Source organism: Mobula birostris, chromosome 7 (genome assembly GCF_030028105.1).
Source record: "Mobula birostris isolate sMobBir1 chromosome 7, sMobBir1.hap1, whole genome shotgun sequence".
NCBI classification, from domain to species: Eukaryota; Metazoa; Chordata; class Chondrichthyes; order Myliobatiformes; family Myliobatidae; genus Mobula; species Mobula birostris.
In genome coordinates, this window is record NC_092376.1 from 41,762,721 (window position 1) to 41,782,808 (window position 20,088).

The 20,088-nt window shown below is 39.5% G+C and overlaps 1 protein-coding gene across 2 annotated transcripts in view; it reads left to right on the plus strand.

The window, feature by feature from the left end:
* Nucleotides 1-20,088, plus strand: part of lnx2a (ligand of numb-protein X 2a) — a 105,149-nt gene that overhangs the window by 15,132 nt on the left and 69,929 nt on the right. For both annotated transcript variants that reach the window (XM_072262978.1, XM_072262979.1), the window contains exon 2: nt 7,560-8,073. In XM_072262978.1, the coding sequence (XP_072119079.1) occupies nt 7,673-8,073 (401 nt within the window). In that variant the 5' untranslated portion in view covers nt 7,560-7,672. The remainder of the gene's footprint in view (nt 1-7,559; nt 8,074-20,088) is intronic.

A 20,088-nucleotide genomic window follows, 5' to 3' on the forward strand; every position in this document is an offset into this window, starting at 1 on the left:
CTCATTGAAACCTATCGAATGGTGAAAGGCCTTGATAGAGTGAATGTGGAGAGGATATTTCTTATGGTGGGAGAGAACACAGGTTCAGAATAGAGTGTTGTCCTTTTAGAATGGAGATGAGGAGGAATTTCTTTTAGCCAGAGAGTGGCAAATTGGTGGAAGCTGTGCAGGCCAAGTCTGTATGTATATTTAAGGCAGAGGTTGACAGATTCTTGATTGGCCAGGGCATGAAGGGATATGGAGAGAAGGCAGAAGATTGGAGCTGAGAGGAAAATTGGATCGGCCTTGATGAAAGGTGGAGCAGACTCGATGGACCACAGGGCCTGATTCTGTTCCTATATCTTGTGGCCTTTATGTTCTGAAAGGCACACACTCATTCACGCAACTGTAGATGAAATTGGTGATGGCTGTGGCATATTCATTCAGATCCAAATTTGAATACCAGTATGTGGTCCAGTCTACCACTACAATGCAGTCTTATAAACTGGTGCTGCCTAGATGCCGGGAGTAGAAGTACAGCCAGGTGTGCTGAAAATAGAGGGATGTCCATTTGGAATAGAGATGAAAGGAATTTCTTTTGCCAGAAGGTGGTGAATATGTGAAATTCGTGACAGTGTGGAATGGCATGGTAAGTGTTCTTGATAGTGGTGTTAAAATGATCGAATGTGTTGGCTCCTCTGGTTCCACAGTTGGCATGTGGTAATTTGACAAAGACTTTTTCAAGCTAGCCTAGTTGAAGTCCCCTGCAATATTCGGTAAATCTTCAGGTGTCCCAGATTTCCATCTCTTGTTGGCTTTACATTGGGTCAGGGTATTATCATCTGAGTGAACTTGGTTCTCGAGGCATGTTCATATTACCCCGGAATGCACTTTACTGAAAAGTTTGTGTTTGCCAACAAGCAGCTGTTCTGTAACCAAAGAAGAAAAAAAAAATCTTTGTATGCTTGCAAGAGATTCCCAGTCAATTGTCTTGACGCCTTTATGCTGTGTCAGTCTCCCCTTCCTGATTTCTTCATACAAACTTGCTGGTTGCTTGGACAAGGGATACCTCCTTAAATCATGGCTGATGACACCCTACCACCGCTCCCACAGTGGAATCCATTAAGGCAGCAATGCATCCCTTCTCTAAACCCTTCTCTCAGTGCCAATCCATGTCTCATTATTCTACACGTGATGAGGAATCCTGGCAGCTAATTAACCAAAAAAAAAAATGATTTTGACCAGAAAGAGGCAGCAATAAATAAATTTTATTGGAGTTCAAGGAACTGAAAGTTTAGAATTCAGTATCAGATTTATTATCACTAATTTAAATAACATGAAATTTGTTCTTCTGCAGCAGCAATATAGTTGCATTCTGACAGTGAATAAAACATCACATGCATACTCCTATACAGTAGCAAATTAACTCTTTCTTGGAAGTACTGTGTAGTATAACTTGTGTAATTTCAAATAATGTAGAGGCAAGCTATGTAGATTTCCACTCTGAACAATAAGTACATGGTGGATTATGGCTTAGAGGGATCTGGGACCAACATATACAAAATGCTGGAGCAACTCAGCAGGTCAGGCAGCATCTATGGAAATGAATAAACAGTCAATGTTTTGGACTGTAACCCTTCATCAGGTTCTTCATTTCCATTGATGCTGCCTGACCTACTGAGTTCCTCCAGCATTTTGTGTGTGTTACTCTGGATTTCCAGTAACTGCAGGATCTCTAGAAGTATGGGCACTGTGGTTGGCAGGTACTCATTGGGCCAAAGGGCCAGCATCAGTACTGTATGTTATATGACTCTGTATTGCATCTATGCTGGGTGTGGAGCATGTAAGGGTTCAACCATAGACTGCTCCATCTAAAATCATAGATTCATAAAGTCCTTCGGGGAAGAAACAGATCCTTTGGCTCACCGTGTCCATGCCAATCATCCGGTGACTATATATCTATACAAATCCCATTTATCAGGACTTAGTTTGTAGTCTTTTATGTGTTGGTAATTCAAGTCCTTTTGTTATGTTACTCAAATATTTTGAGCATATATAACTTTGCTGTTCTCTCTGTCAGTTATTTCCAGATTCTAACCACCCTCTGGGTGGAAAGGTTCTTCCTCAGATTCCCTCTAAATCTCTTGCTGTTTTACTCTTGACCTATGCCCTATAGCTTTAAACACTTCTGCTATGGAGAAATATTTCCCACCATCTATCCTACTTCTCATAATTTTCTATACTTTAATCAGGTCCCTCATCAGCCTTATCCGAACTGCAGAAAGAAAACCTCGCTTATCTATTCTCTCCTCATAACTGATGACGAAGAACTGTATCTCCAGAAAACAAATAGATTTTTCTATTCGGGAATTTTTAACCTATTTGCATTTTCCTTGTCTTCATCTATTTCCTCATAGACCCTGTTCAATTTTCTACAAGCAAGGAGCTACTGAGCTGGAAGTCAGTGAGCCACTGAACACTTGTATATACGAGATCATGTACCCTATTCTATATAGCATTTGCTTAGAGTCTTCATGCATTGTTGGGATTGCTATGAGTTAGAAGTGTTCTTAAAATGCCACATCTGTGTCCAGCTGAGCAGGAGATTGGACAGACCTGAGCCTTTTGTTGTGGATTTTCTACTGCTGTCTTATTTCCAGTAGCAATTGCTCAGTTATGATGTATGCATCACTGGGAGAAATTTCTTTTCTAATCATGTCTTGCTGAACTTCAGTAACCTGAATCACTGAATGCATGGCCACCTTCTGCACCAATGGGTTATCATTCTGTTAGATCTTCCATAGGATGGGGAAGGCTTGAGTCAGAAGTATCAAGGCAAGAGTGTTTTAAGATGATCATTTGTACGTAATTTTTCACCCACTACTAAATTCAAAGCATATGCAAGTGAATTATGTAAAATTCACTATGTAACTGTGATTTTCCCAGAGTCTTTGCTTCTGATAGGCATGTATTTGATTGTGGAAGTTGTCTCTGTGCTTGTTTCCTTGGCAGAAGTGAGTTGCATATTAGGTTTAACACTACAGCATTTATATAAATTGAATCATTCAGACGCGGGAAGCCATTCACTTCATGAAGTTCATGATAACTCTTTGTGTAGCAACTCTATTTCTCCCCTCTCTTAGCTCTGTAAATTCTTGTGCCTATCCAGTTCTTTTGATTTGATAACCAGATTGCAGTGCTCCAAAGTAAAAACATTCCCTACATGGATAAAGTTTTGTTCTACAGCCACATCAATGTATTTTGGTGATCACTTTGAGATAGTGACCTGATATTAAAACAGCTTCTCGTTTTTACCCTATCTATAGTTCTCACTTCACCCGTTCCCGCTCTACCGATTCTTGTGGACTGACTGAAAAGTAGGCAAGTGGTCTTGTTTTGTGCATGTTGTTTGGATGACCTTCCAAGTGCAACTGTATAGCAAAGATTGCCAGCACTTCCTGTGATGATCTTGAGGCAAGAAAGCCAAGAGAAACTATGGCTTTGTCCTCCATAGGTAAAGCTGTCTGAGTACATATGTGAGGTTATTTTTGAGGTGGTTGGTAATCGATTTCAAAGAGTACAAGTACAATTGAGTGTAGGCCCTTTAGTAGGATGGTTTGAGGGAGAGCAGGATTAGTTTTTTAAAAAGCTACCTCTTTTATGGGGAAATAAGAATGATCATCTTTCAGTGTTCTAATGCTGCAAACCTAATTACATCCTAATTTAATCTTTGCCATGCCGCAGTTTGCTGCTGACAGCTTGCATTAGGAAGGTCATCCAAACAAGATGCCCAAAGCAAGACGTACCATTATTGCCAAAATGTGGAGGAGATTTACACTCGAAAAAAGGTGTGTGGCAAATAACATCTTGTTGAAAGTTTTAAGAGTTGAATTTATCAGTGAATACGACTCCAAGAAATTTGCACAAAATTGATGCACTCTAGTTTAAACCAATAGTAATTTATATCTTTTGAATTGTACCAACAAATTCTCAGGCTTTTGACTCTTAGTGTGCTTTCCATCAATATATAATTTCATACTTTCCTACAATATATTCTTCCTATCTCTCATGTTCGTGTTTGTGTAGTTCTCCATCTCTTCCTGGTATGTCGTGCTGCCTTCTCCCTGCAGGGAAGGAAATAAGAGAGCTAATGAGCGAGAGAAATAGCATATGCTGTTCAGTTGAAAACTTCTGAAAACTTTTATTATTGCTGAAAAATATGGAGAGGGTGACAGTGCAAATGATGTTTGATTTCTTTTTGGCACTCTCAACTCTCAATTTCTTCCCTTCTTGCATTTATTGCAATCATTTCCAGAATCCATGAAAGTTCATGCCTGCAATTTGTTTTTACCTAATGGAACTCAAGTTAAATTGTATGATCTTCACTTCTTCAGTACAGCCAATCACTTTTGTTGCTCAGAAAATGCAGGAAAATGGGGCAGATCTTTGACATAGAGATGCCTAGTCATCTGGTTCCTAGGCCATCCTCCTGTTCCAGAGCTCAGTTTTTTTCCATCTAGCACACTGCAATATGAAGTTGTCTGTTTCTTAGACACTAGTGATCATATTTTAACCTGAATGTACTCACTGTCCTGTAAATATTGAATGTTTGTACTTTGTGTATTTGTTGTGTAAATAAATTTTTACAGTTCTGTAAAAAAAAGGGCAATACAGTGTTCTTCCTGACTCAAGATCGGTATTTATAATCAAGAACCGTATTAATGACAGCGAATTCCACCACACCCCAATTCTTTCCCAGAAGGCCAACTATCAAACCCTGTATTCAAACTGAACCTAAATACCTAGGGCATTTACAAACATTTTTAATCCCTAAAGTTAACAAAATTAAACTTTAAATTGATTTAAAAACATGAATAAACCCACACATTTGCTTAAAACAGTATGCAACACACACAGATTGCATCTGCGGATTTTCTCTTGTTTGTGATTGGAAAACAGTTAGCCAAATTAAAGTTAAATAAAATCCTTTATTTACTTCTCACTGACAGCCTCTTCTGACATTAATTGGACTCACTGTACACTGTACTTGTGGCAGGTTAACCTGGTATGGATTCACTAACTGGATTTTCTAAAAATTGTTGGAATTAAACTCTGCCTTTATTGAATTCCATGAGGAATTCACCTGTATAGCACAGAACTTTCATGCCCAGCACTCTGCTATGTAGCAGATTTGGAGATTCACTCGTGCATTGTCCAATTGTGGACAAATCTGCTGTCTTATTTGTTCCATATCTTGGTAGAATATTTGCCCAAATGCATTCAAAAAATTGCTGCTTTAAAATAGCTCCAATAAAGTGGGTACAGAGAATTCTGAATCTGTCCTCTATTGGTACCCCTCCTCCCCCCCACCATCACCCCTGCTGAAGTTAATGTTCAGCCCATTTTCCTCTTCTACCTTCTTGGTGTGATTTTATTATATGACAGAACCGTGTCTGCCAATAGCACATTATAGCCTGTCCTTTGCAGTTGTTTTAAAGCAATTAAGGCAAAAGTGTCGCACCATTTTATTTTTCTCCCCATTGTTAGGTACCTCCCAGTAGAGCAATAACAGATACTGGAAGCTTAGCATTTGACAATTATTGGAGAGAACCTATATCCTTTAACTCTACAGTACATTAAAATATCGCATTATCCATCATTAAGCGTGACATTTTAATGTTTATAAATATTTAATTTTATGCTGAAATGTAATTCTATTCATTGCAATGTTAAGAGGGAGTAAAAATATGAAACCAGGAAGTTAAATGGGGTTTATGTTATAAATTAGTGTTCTGAACTGTAATATTTGCTACAGGAATGGAATTACAAGTGGGTAATGAAAATAGGGGAACATAACATCCAAAAATGGGAAACATAATGTAATTATACATGCAACCAAAGAATTAAACCAGTGATGAAGTTCTTGACTGAAAATCCAGTGCTTATGATATTAAAAATATAACTGGCCTGGCTAAATAAAAATAGGTTGGTAAACAAGGTATTCCGTTGTACAGCTATGAAAATCATTTTGGATGAAAGAAAGTATCTAAGAAGAAGAGGCAATTTAATTAGTGATAATTTTGTTGAAATCCAGCAGAGAACAGCAATGCACCAAGTGGATCCCTACTCTACACAATCAAGCCCAATTACAGTAATGTTTTTCTATCCTTAAAGCTGATTTTGCTGTATTAAAATAATGGCAATAAAAGGAATATTTAGAATTGGTAAAGATTTCAGTGTGTCAGATTATACAGTATTAGCTCCTACAAAGATAGCCAGACACTGCTAGTGCTGAAAATTGAGCTTAAAAATTAATGTGCAATTATCTTCTTTTGGTTTTAGACTAACTTGTACACAAATCACTTCTATGATATATTGACGCAGAACAACAGTATGACTCACTCAGTGTGGGAGGCATAAGTCATGATTTGTTATTTGAAGACTAATGCATTACTGTGGGTAGTACATAATTTTGATGTATATCAAACAACAATGTAATTTCAAGATAGATATTGCACTCTTGATAATACTGAAATAGCAGTTATAGCTGAAGGAATTGTAAGTCAAGAGAGTAGATGATTAAGAGTAACAAATATCCTTGGTTCAAGTAAAGCTTCTAGGTCATCACTCCATCCTTTATCAATATTACAGCTATTAACATTTCTTCTCTAATAGAAAAAAATCAAGTGAATTACACCTACAGTAAGATTTAAAATGCTCAGATGGAGATGAGAATTTAAAGGCATTTCTCAGCCTTAGCATTGAAAATGGATCAACTGTAGCAGTTGATTGAGACTGGTGAATATTGGAATATGTTCAGCAGCAGTACATGAGACCAATGTACTGTAATGGAGAAATCTGTGTGCTAGAAATTTATTTGCTCCAAATCTGGGTTAAAGCTGTTGTGTCCTAGTACCAGTTTTGAAAATGAGGAGACATGTTTTTTACTTACAATCTTGTGTGGAACAATGGAGGCACTATGTTTTAACATGCTTCCTTATTTGTAAAGTGCTGTATTCTACAAGAAAATAGTTGCTTACTGAAATGCTTGTTGAAGTGATCAACAGAAAGGAAGTATTTTGTGTCACTTTGTGCCATAGAGGTCCAGGTGTTAATCTTGGACAATAGCCAGGCAAGCACTCATGGCAAGATGTTGTGTAAATGACCTCCTAGAGTAACATCCGAAGAAATCTGCAGCATACAGGTAAAATATCATGATTTCATCATATATGTGGTAGCATCTTTTTCATGCATACTTATGATATGATGCTATGAGTATTTGACACCAGTTCTCACTTTGTCACACTCGCTGACAGCTGGACAGTGGTAATAACTTCCATGAAGCAAAATGGATTTTGCTTTTGTCTAAATACAATTCTATCATTATTACCTTTGTAGAGAATTGTAAGATACCTGGATATCAGTAAAGGGAATACTGTGCATCGATTGAGAGATCACTCTTAAATGCTTCCATTGAAAGCATTCATGTCCCTGAAGTTATGTCTTCCCAGTAAATGAATATTGACATAAGGCAGCTATATATTGATGGACATTTAACTTTATGATTCTTTTCTCCACAGAACGATGATGCTCTGGGATTGCTGTGACCAGGGTAGCTTTAATGAATATCTGACCATGAACTGATGACTGAATGAATAGCTGATCTATAACAGCTGTGCCAAATTGAGTTACCATGAGTACTACCAATGCTGATATTGATGGAGAGGAACAGGAGTTCCCTATGAACCCACTATGCTTTGTATGTGGTCAGCAGCATTGGACACGAGAGAACCATCTGTACAATTACCAACATGAAATGGATGATGACCTTGTCTGCCATATTTGTCTCCAGCCATTACTGCAGCCAATGGATACACCCTGTGGACATACATTTTGCTACAAGTGCCTCCAAGACTTTTTGAGACAGAAGGACTTTTGCCCATTAGATCGCAAACGACTTCACTTCAAATTGTGCAAAAAATCCAGCATTCTTGTTCACAAACTTCTAGATAAACAGCTGGTATCCTGTCCCTTTGAAAGTGATTGTCAAGAAGTAATGCAGCGCGGTGACTTGGAAGCACATCTTAAATACAGGTAAGATAATATCTGAAAAATAGAAAACAAATTAATTTCATATTTCCCATATTAGTTGAGCCTGCAATTTTTTTTCTGTGGCAGCAAAACAGTCAGTGATACATGCAGTGGCTAATGTACAGTATGTTTTATATGTACGTCCACACAATTCAGTTGCACATGATGAACTTCAACAAGCTGAACTTCAACAAGTTCAGGTTTTCTGAATTATGCACCAATTAATGTTAAAGATCTTGCAAATTCTACCACAAGTTTTGTGCAGAAAACTTCTGCAATGGCCTTTCCACCATGTTTGGATGGTGATGGAGAAGGGCTTCACCTCGCTGACAGTCGACACTGGCGCACCTCAGGGATGTGTGCTTAGCCCCCTGCTCTACTCACTCTATACCATGACTGTGTGGCTAGGCACAGCTCAAATAATATCCATAAATTTGCTGATGATGCAACCATTGTTGGCAAAACCTTAGATGGTGGCAAGAGCGCGTACAGGAGCGAGATATACCAGCTAGTTGAGTGGTGTCGCAGCAACAACCTTGCACTCAATGTCAGAAAGATGAAAGATCTGATTGTGGACTTCAGAAAGGGTAAGACAAGGGAACACATACCAATCCTTATAGAGGAATCAGAAGTGGAGAGAGTGAACAATTTCAAGTTCCTGAATGTCAATATCTCTAAGGATCTAACCTGCTCCCAACATATCAATGCAACTATATAGAAGGCAAGACAGTGGCTATATTTCATCGGGAGTTTGAGGAGATTTAGCTTGTCACCTAAAACACTTGAAAATTTCTATGGATATAGTGTGGAGAGCATCCTGACTAGCTGCAACACCATCTGGCATAGGGGTGGCTTCTGCAGAGGATCAAAGTAAGTTGCGGAGAGTTGTAAAATTATTTATCTCCATCATGGGTACTAGCCTCTGTAGTATCCAAAATGGCTTCAAGGAGTGGTGCCTCAAAAAAGCAACGTCCATCATTAAGGACCCCCACCACCCAGGACATACCTTCTTCTCATTGTTGCCATCAGGAAGGGGGCACAAAAACCTGAAGACACACATTCAGCAACTCAGGAATAGCTTCTTTCCCTCTGCCTTCTGATTTCTGAATAGACATTGAAACTATGAATACTACCGCACTACTATTTTTAATTTCTGTTTTCGCACAACTTACTTAATTTAACTATTTGATATACTTGTACTTACTGTATTTCACAGTTTTTTCCTATATTATCATGTATTGCATGCAAAGTTAACAAATTTCACAACATATGCTAGTGATATGAATTCTGATTCTGATCATAGGGCGAGGGAATTGTGTAATGGGAATTGGTTGCTGGGCAAGGTGGGATCAGGATAACAGTTCCGTAATACTTAAAGATTGAAATCACAGTTGACTGGTGGATGGAGGGCCATAGTTGCAGTGGCCCAGGAATACAGTGGAGGGGAGTTGAAATGAGGGCCATGGATATAAGTTGTTGAAGGTCTGAAGTATGGTTCTGACCCTAGTCAGTCGGATCCCTTTAAGTCTTAGTGAAGCAGGTCACAAACTTGCTATGAAGACTTGTTTCTGCATGGTTGGCGATACTGCTCTGGGATGTTCATGACACTGTGCAGTTCCAAGTGCTTTTATGTTTAAATGCTCCATGTGTGTGGAGACCCTGGAAACAAATTGTTAATCCTTCAGGAATATGCAGTAAGAACTCAATTGTTGTAAGCAGTGACTTTTCTGATCAAATCCTATTGAGTGGTGCACAAAAACATTACACTTAGTAATGGAATTTCCATGCTTTGATACTTTTGCAGAACAAACAATCTATTAGAAATAATTTCAGCATTAATTCAAGCAATCCACAATTTAGAAAATCTATCTGGAAATATTAATAATATGGGATGGGAAATACTGATCAGTTTTGTGTATCATATTTCTGATAATACCAACAAACATGTTCTTCGTGAGAAAATTTCAGCTGGCTAACTGGTAAGAATTCAAAAGGTTATTAAGTGGAAAATGTTTTACATTGCAGATCTTAAGCTATGTACAGTGGATTCTGGTTATTGCAACACATTGGGACCAGTACATTTTGGCCTAATTAAGTGGCATGTCCAAGTAAATGAAGTTTCATGAAAATGGATAAAAGGAAAAATAAACTATAAAACTGTGTATTGGTTCTGAATAGTTATTGATGGAGATATTCATCTGCCGTGTTCTTTTGATTGACAGTAAATGAACAAAATCAACCCAGATTCCTAGTACAACTAATGAACTGTCTTCATACGATGTTTTAGATGGTTGCATCCTCAAAATCTTCATTTTCGTTGTAACATTCAAGATGATTGTCAATAATTTCCCAATTCCTAACTTTTTGAAGTAATGAAATCATTTGATTTCCTCTCCTGGCCATTTCTGGCATCTCAGTGTCTGAATGCTTGAAACAGTGGTGAGCGAAACAGTTCAGAATTCTCTTACTGCTTATTTCCTGCGATCTATCAGTGACAAAAATCAGTGCTTTTTGAATGCAAGTACACACAATTGCCATTATTTACAAACTGATTGCTCTAAATATCGAGTAGCGTTTAATGGCAACGTAAATACACGTGACTTAAGCTAGTTAGAAACTGTTGAGCAACAGTCTCCTGTCCCAATTAAGCAGCACAGTGTCCCAAATAAACAAAGGGAATCCAGGCTATTTACACAATTTAGATTGCGTACTTCAAGAGTTGTCCTAAATAAACAGCTGCCCCAATTAACGGATGGCCCGATTAACCAGAATACATTGTATATAATAAAGCAATATTTAAAGCATGCTTTGATCAGTTATACATTTGAGTTAATTAATTAATTGATTGGTCAGGGCATGAAGGGATACGGGGAGAAGGCAGGAGATTGGGTCTGAGAGGAAAGTTGAATCAGCCATGATGAAATGATGGAGCAGACTCGATGGACCAAATGGCCCCATTCTACTCCTATATCTTATGGTCTAATCAATAAGATTATTAGTTGCTGAGAAATTGGATTGGTATCATTCACTATGTTTAAGAGTGTTTTGCTACAATGTTATTTATACTCAGTATTTTTCAGGTTAGTAATGTTCATTGTGTCATATTATTACACATAAAATTAGTCAGGGTGTCTTAATTAGCCAAGGTGTCAGGTTACAGGGAGAACACAGGCGAATGGTGTTGGGAAAGATAATAAATCAACCATGATGAAATGGTGGAAGTGGTGTTGAATGGCCTAATTCTGCTCCTGTGCCTTATCGTCTTGTGATACAATATGTTTTGCTAACTACTCTCTCAGTATTTCATCTGCTTTAGGGATCATATGGGCCCCTGAGATCCCTCTGTACTTGCATGTGGCTACTGATGACGTATCTTAATATTAGAAGGGAGGAGATTGTGTGAGAAATTACATTCACAAGAGGACATGCCTGCTACACTCTTGTACAGAGAGTCGCTGTATTTTCTTAAAGATATGAATATAACCCTAGCGCATTTTGCATTTCTCCTCTACATATCTGTGAAATGAAACTTTACTTCCTCCTGTCTTGCTCCTGAACGTGTTCACACTCTCCTTCAAGACCCACAGGTCATGGTCTCCATGTTTCTCTCCCTTTTCAACCTGCTCTGCCCTGAAATATATTCCAATCAGTGGTCTATATGATTGGATTATATTTCAGGGCATTCCTGGAGCACCAGGATCTCATATTTGGGAGAACAATTGCACTTTTCACTACATTCTGTTAAGTTGGTGGCTCTTGTATCGGTATTGATACTGCTTATCTCTTGACAACACCTCTTCTCTGTAACTGACTTGGTGGATTTGATGGCATCAACCAGAGAGTAGTTGTCTGTGACACAATTTATTCATGGACTGTTCTTCTTTGGATCACCATGGAAAAGCTCAGAATAGAGGGTGGCCAGGAAAACAGCATTATCAGTACCTTCAGACATTGCAAAGTTTCTCCTGCCAGTGTACTCTGTGCAACTCTTTGGATCCTTTTTGATTGCTGAGATGAAAATCTTCCGTCTAGTAATGGGAGAGAAAGAAATGGTGGACAAGCTAAATAAGTATTTTGCATCAGTCTTCACTGTGAAAGCCACTAACAGAATGGTGGAAGTTCCAGGTGTCAGGGGTCATGATGTGTGTGAAGTTACCATAACTAGAGAGAAGCTTCTTGGGAAGTTATAGGTGTGAAGTAGATAAGTCACCTGGATCTGATGGACTGCACCCCAGGGTTCTGAAAGAGGTGGTTAAAGAGATTGCAAAGGCATTAATAATGACCTTTCAAGAATCATTAGATTATGGAATGGTTCCGGAAGAGTGAAAAAATTGCAAATTGCAGATGTCACTCCACTCTTCAAGAAGGGAGAGAGGCAGAAGAAAGGAAACTATAGGCCAATTAGTCTGACCTTAGTGTTTGGGAAGATGTTGGAGTCAATTATTAAGGATGGAGGCACATGATAAAAGAGGCCATAGTCAGCATGGTTTCCTCAAGGAAAAATCTTGCCTGACAGATCTGTTGGAAACCTTTGAAGTAATAACAACCAAGATAGATAAAGGAGCATCGGTTGATGTTGTGGTACTTGGATTTTTGGAAGGCCTTTGGCAAGATGCTACACATGGCTGCTTAACAAGCTATGAGTCCATGGTATTACAGGAAAGGTTTTTGCATGGATAAAGCAATGGCTGAAGGCAAAGATGGTAATAAAGGGAGCTTTTTCTGACTGGCTGCCAGTACTAGTGGTGTTCCACATGGATCTGTGTTGGGACCAATTCTTTTTACGTTATATATGCCAATGATTTTCATGATGGAATTGATGGCTTTTTTGCAAAGTTTGCAGACAGTACGAAGATAAGTGGAGGGGCAGGTAGTTTTGAGGAAGTAGAGAGGTTACAGAAGGACTTAAACAGATCAGTAGATTGGGCAAAGAAATAGCAGGTGGAATACAAAGCCAGGAAGTGTATGGTCATTCACTTTGGTAGCAAAAGTGAAAGGGTTGACTGTTTTCTAAGTGGAGAGAATATACAAAAAAACTGAGGCGTGAAGGGACTTGGGCGTCCTTGTACAGGATTGTTGTCATGGTGGCCTTTTCTCCAAAAATCCTCTTCAGTGTCGATTTCATAGGTGCAAATGTAAGTTTTGTACATGCAGTTAACGCTAGCTGTCTGTCCTCTATGGCTAGACACGCAGTATCCAACTATTGGAAAGCTAATATTGCGTCAGGAAGTGCCATTCTGTATTTACACATGTGTAATACCCTGGTTCATTTTTTTTACTGTTAAGCTGTATGTATTTCATTTTGGCAGCTCTGTAAGAGCAGTCTGTTCTGTTTTCATGTTTATTTGGGTTACTGTTGAAGATAAGAGAGAGGAGGAATGTGTGCCATCCAACTAGGATGGTTGGATTAAGAGGAGGTTTCTTTGGTGAGGGACACTAAGGCTGGGCTTGGAGCTTTTGTTCGAGAGGAGATGAAAAAAGAAGATGCTGGGGAGAACCAGTCGTAGCATACGATCCGGTGGGAGACCTGTTTGTTCAAGATGGATTGCGAGCGACATTCGAAAGGTGGTGTATGCTTTCACGTTGACCAAGGGCCCAGCGCATGAGTAACAGAGAAGTTCAAGATGAGCTCCAACTTGTGCATATTTGACTGTTTAATTAGAATGGGCCCTTTTCCTTTTGTTATTCTTTACTAACCCTTCAGTTAAGATTCATAAATATAATTCCTTTAATCGTATGCAGTGTACTGTCTGTTATTCCGTGGCATTAATTTGTAACAGGGTAGCAAATGACTCAGCATCCACACAAACTGGGGTTTGGGGTGGGATCGAGCGCGCCTGAATCTCACGAGTTTGGTGAGTCTGGAGGTTGTCTTCCCTAGACTTATGCAGCCAAGGAATCCAGGGTGTTTCACATGCAACTGTACTTTTGTTCAAAATCAGTAATATAATCAGCCATATTTTTAGAAATGTTTTTGTAAATTTTGTCCAAGTCTGAATATGCCTCATAAGTCCAATCCTTTTCTTCCTCCAAAAAAACAATCTTATTTATTAGCAAGGGCCAGCTTCTTCTCAAACTTCATAACACGAGTCCATATTCCAATTTCATTCTTCCAGCTTTCATAAAGCTTGCTGTCACCAAATGCTAGCGGGGTCCCATAATTGGTCCTCTGTTACCGCTGTTCACGCTCAAACAATAAAGGCAAGTTTTGCTTTAATTCAAACAACCTTTACTTTCAACATCTCCATTAAATACATGAGGGCCACCACCTTTCATCCCCACAATCCCCCCCCCCTGCCCGGGTCCTTTGGCATGCATACACATAACAGAAATAGTGTGCATGCTTATTAAATACTTACATAGCCCAAATGAACAGGACTCAATATGAGTGAGAGTCATTATCACCTCTGTCTCTACTGCAGTGAACACTGAGGTGTTCTGATGAGGAGAAAGACAGGAGAAATTCAATGATATAAGTGATGGTGGCAGCTGGAAGAGTGTGGTAGAGCAAAAGGGAATATCTGCATCGTATTGTGCTTGAAGGTAATCCAATGGGCATGCTCTTGTTAAAGATATTTTTGTGCATGATGGTTTTCACATTTAGAAAGACCTGAGAGGTTGAACCCAGTGCACTGGTCAATTTAAAAGCACTGCTGTTACGTACACAAGATACTCTGAAGATACTTGCATTTTCATGCTCTCTTGTAAAAATGCAAGCAGTGTAAATTAAGTTAGTTTATTATTGTCACATGTGCCAAGGTACAGTGGAAAAACTTGCCTTGCATATTGTCTGCAAATCAATTCATTACAACAGTACATGTCTTTGATGTTCTTGGCACTTTGATTATCATGTGAATTTGTGGTGAGCAACGATCAGTCTCTTTAATAACTGAAAAGTAAAGCTGTAACAACAGGCCAGAGTTCAAATAGGTAGTCAGAATGATTAATTAACACTGGATGAGTTCATGGCTGATCATGGACTCAATAGGCCGAAGGAGCAGAATTAGGCCATATGTCTTTTGGTCATGGAAAATAGTCATTATGGGTTATTGTTCTTCTACAGGCTGTCCAAATGGAAGCTCTTAATTTGTTATTTTACCAAGGATTCTTATTCTTTTATCAAATCACAAGTATCATTTGTTTAGCAGCCAACTGAAACCTTAGATAAGCCTCTTGCTATTGTACCTCCGTTTCCTGTCACTTTTTTAGCTGCCTGATTTCAAGGAAGAGAACTAACTTTAACTGCCAGTTGGCTGCTTGGCTGCTAGCCTTGAATAATTACGGTGAAGAGGATTTCTGTAACTACAGCACTCAGTCTGAAGATATATTTTATTGTTGAGATCCAATTAGCATGTGTGAATAAGGGTGCTGTTGGCATTGGAATGATTACTTAGTACCCCTGCCAGAGATTTCCACTGAAATTGAAGGGAGCTGACTGGTATTCTGAAGAGTGGGTAACCAAGAGAAGGATCAAGTGTATGCCGTGTTTTACAATTGCATGCCTTTTTCAAACGTGGCATTGCTAGTTCTTGACCTTCCAGCATAAGGTCTTGACCAAATACCTATTTGCAAGATAATTATCCCAGTTATAAATGTATGTACAAAAACATTGGATTCCTGTTTTCCACTCATTTACTTCTGAATCTGACGGGAACACATACACACAAGCTTCCAGTAATATTCTGGGGGGGGGGGGCGGGGGGAAGCTAGAATATTTCCTTGCCATTCCTGGAGTCTTCGCTTTTCTGCATTCAGCGATACTTATGCACCGTCAGCTGTTTCAGCAGCTTCATGTGTATGACTTTTGAGATTATGCCAATAGTTTCATCACTGGAATCAAAGGAGATTCAGCTTTTTCTGAGTAGTTAAATTTCCATAAGGATTGCTCAGTCTGTCCATTGTAGCTTTGCCAGGAGAACCAGAGAAGCTGGTGTAAATGGAGAGAGCACTTGCAGTAGTCCGTTTCCTAAGTTTAAGAACGAAACGATCTTTGTAACGGAGTTCACTAATAGCAAAATATAGTAAAGGCTCTTTGAGAAGTTGCCCTGATGCCCCAAGCCCAAAGACCAATCAGATCCCTGAAATTCTAAGTTGCCTAAATGGAAATTCCAATCCTTGCATAAGTTACTTATCCCCTATTTCTTTTAGATCAGTGATTCCCAATGGGGGTGGTTCTGCCCACCCCAAAGGGCCAGTTACGTGCCCTGAGGTTAGGGAAATAGAAGTCGTTGGGGGTGAGTTCAGGATTCTTGGGGGTTGATCCTAACTTGAGGCATGTGACCTGACTGACTGTTAGTAGAGCGGGTATTTGCAAAAGAAAAAGGATGAGGTATTGGAATACAGGACCAACCGTAACTCTGCAACTGGTGAGCACTCATTCGTCACAATGCATCTGAAACTGGGTAATCTCATCCAACCTTACCAACCAAATAGACATTATTGGTGATGTATGAATTAACCAGGATGCCCAACAGTTCCCCTTGACTCATGGCTTGGAACGAGCTCATGCAATTTAAAAGTTGGTAAGTCAAGTATACCTGCGCAACTTTCTCTACAGATCTACGGAAAACAGGTCGTGCAGTGATACAGCACGGGCCGGAAGCAAAAAGCGAAATAGAGCCAATCAGTGAACCTGCCCACCCACCCCAAGGATTCCTCTTGAGGTGCTCAAAGTGTTGTGTGGTCAAGAACCATCTTTGGGGATTATGAGACCTTATGTGATTGGTCAATCGTGCTAACTGGAATTGTATAAAGGTAGCTTGCAGAACACCGGCTCTATCCAACTAACACTCAGATTCCAATCTGAATCCTTGTCAACATAATTTTCACTGTTGTGGTCTTCATTTTCACCTTGCCATTCCTTTGCACGCTGCTGCCATCATTCCATACATTTCAACTCCTGTTGTCAACATCTGATTGGCATTCCCAGTTTGCCCCATTAATGATGGATAAATACATACGGCACGATCTCTGAGTCTGAAGGTGAAGTCTTGAATTCTAATCCTGCAAAAAAACAGAAACTACAGAAAGTGCTTCAATACAACGTTACATACCTGGAGTACGGTTTTATTCTGTTCCCATCAGATCAGCGATGACCCATGTATCTTATTTGTAATACTGTACTGTCTAATGAAGTCATGAAACCATCAAAATTGCGGGAACACTTCCGTAAAAGACACCCTGAAAAGGCTACTTAGTTATTACTCAGTTCTAGAAGATGAAAGAAGCATTTGAAAAACATTGCACACTTGAATCATTTGCCAGGAAACTAAAAATGATCTTGATAGTGGTCTCATTGCTTCTGATATTTTCAAAATGATAGCAAGGTGTAGAAAATTGGTGAAATATTAATAATAGCTGCTGTATCAGAAGTGCTCACCAGTGTTCTCAAAATGGATACCACTATTTTAAAATCAATTCCTCTGAGAAATAAATCTATAACTCGTCGTATTGATGAAATGAGTGAAGACATTGAGTATCAACTATGCAGAGAGCTACAAAAAACAGAATTTGGGATACAACTGGATGAGTTTACTGTGCAAGACAATGAGGCATTGCTAGTGGCATATGTATGATTTATCAAAAATGGAAACATTTATGAAGAGATTCTCTTCTTTATGTAGTGCCCTGGTTCACATCTTTACTGTTAAGCTGTAGGTATTTCATTTAGCAGCTCTGTAAGAGCTGTTTATTCTGCTTTCAGCCTGTTTGAGTTATTGTTGAAGATAAGGGATGATGTGAAAGGTGTGCCATCCAATTAGCGGGAGGTTTTCTTGGTGAGTGACAGTAGGGTTGGTCTTGGGCTTGTGTTCGAGAGCGGATGAAGAAAGAAGATGCTGGGGAGAACCAGTTGTAGCGTACAATCCGGTGGGAGACTCGTTTGTTCGAGATGGATTGTGAGCGACGTTCGGAAGGTGGTGTGGGCTTCCACATTGACGGAGGGCTCAGTGAGTGAGTGACAGAAAAGTTCAAGATGAACTCCAACTTGAACACATTTGACTGTTTAATTAGAATGGACCTTTTCTTTTTGTTATTCTTTACTATCCCTTTAGTTAAGATACATAAATATAATTCCTGTAATCGTATGCAGTGTACTGGGTGTTATCTTGTGGCATTAATTTGTAATAGGGATCCACAGCATCCACACAAACAGGGTTGGGGGGGAGCTTGCGCTTCATTATCACACGTTTGGTGGGGCCAGAGATGGTCTTCCCTAGACTTGAGCAGCCAAGGAAACCAGAGTGTTTCATGTAAAAAGTTTTACAACAAATATCAACGGAGAATCAATCTACAATGAGCTCAAAATATATATTGAGTATAAAAGTATTCCAATTAGGAACATAATTTCTTGTGCAACAGATTGGAGCACCATATATGACAAGTTGCCATGCTGGTTTAGTGACATTTATGAAAAAAGAAATTCCAAGTCTGTTTACATTCATCATCAACATCTTGCAGCCAAAAACCTCAGCCAGTGACTTTTTCAGGTATGACTCTCGTAATATTTGCTATCACCAAAATTAAAGCTTATCCATTAAGTAGCAGAATATTTTGCTTGGGAAACAAGATTGAACCTCAACGTGGAGATATGGCATTTCCAGCTGATCTGAATGACAAAATGAACATTGTAAATATGAAACTGCAGGATAAGAATTTCAGTTTAGTCCAGGCAAAAAGTGCGGTGTCCACTTTTATTGGAAAATTGGAAATGTATAAGGAAAACATTGGGAGAAGAACAGTCTCCCTCCTTGGAAAGTATGGCACTCCCTTGCACAGATGGTGATTTGCAAGAGTACTGCTTACACCTGCAGTTACTGAAGAAGGATTTTCTGAATTGAATCAAGGATTTGAACGATCTAGAAATTCCAGACTGGGTAATTAACCCATTTCTTTGCAAGGTGGAAGAACAGGAAGAGAGCTTGCGAGAAGAAATTATCGAAATTCAGAATGATGAAGAAACAAAAATGCTTTTCAAAAATGTTGGCTTTTGTGGTATGTGGCTACACTGTCATATGAAGATTCCTGGTCTTTGCAAATGCCCTTCATTGCATTTCCATCCTCCTACCTTGTTGAAAGAGGCTTCAGTGCAGTTAAGCACATACTCACAAAAAACAGAAACCACTTGGACATTGTAACACGTGGGTACTTGGGCTGAACTACAGAGGTCAGGGAGGAGGTCTGCCCCTGCACATTTAGCACACAGACCCACCGGTGTGTGGACGTGCCCTGGTGCTTGTGAACCAGATCCCCAGCTGTGGGTAAATAGCCCCACTGCCTTGTGGGCAGCTGTGGGAGTAAACCCAGACAGCAGATCCATAGTGGAGCCCCTAAGGCGGCTGGACGTTATTGAACATCCTTCCAGCAGCTCCTGCAGCCAAGCTGGTGCCGAACGTATTGCTTCATAAGCTTTCCTTTGGACTACACTGATAAGACTGAAAGGGGATCTTGACAACTGGGCATCTCAGGATCTCCATATCGTCCACCCAGGCTTGTAACGATGATGGTCATCGCCCATTATCCTTTGAGACAGACGGATGCCAACCATGAGGCAAGAGCCAGGATCTGGGTCTTGAACAATGAGGTGTTCAGGAATGTGGGTTGGGTGCGCATCTAGAGGTGGTGTTGGGATCAGACTGGGGTACACTGGGGTTCTCTATATCCCTATACCTCTTAAGTACAATCAGGTTATGGTTACCTGTTGCTTGTGTTGTGATTTTCTATAATGTGAAGCCCTATCACCTGTGCATGTGTCGAGTGTGCAAGTTGTATAAAAAAGAAATTTTATGTAGTTGCTTTTTTTTCTTACATGCATTCCATGTTAATGAATTTTATTCTGCATCTCAAACTTTTGGGCAGTGATTTGTGAATTCCCTGAAGGCAAATTTCCGATACCCAAACCACTAATGCTGGGGTCACCTATAATGGCAACTTTGTGTAATTAGGTAATTGCACAGTCAATTTCCACACAGCGATTTCCTACAAGCAGCAATGCAGAAATGATTAGATAATCTATTTCTA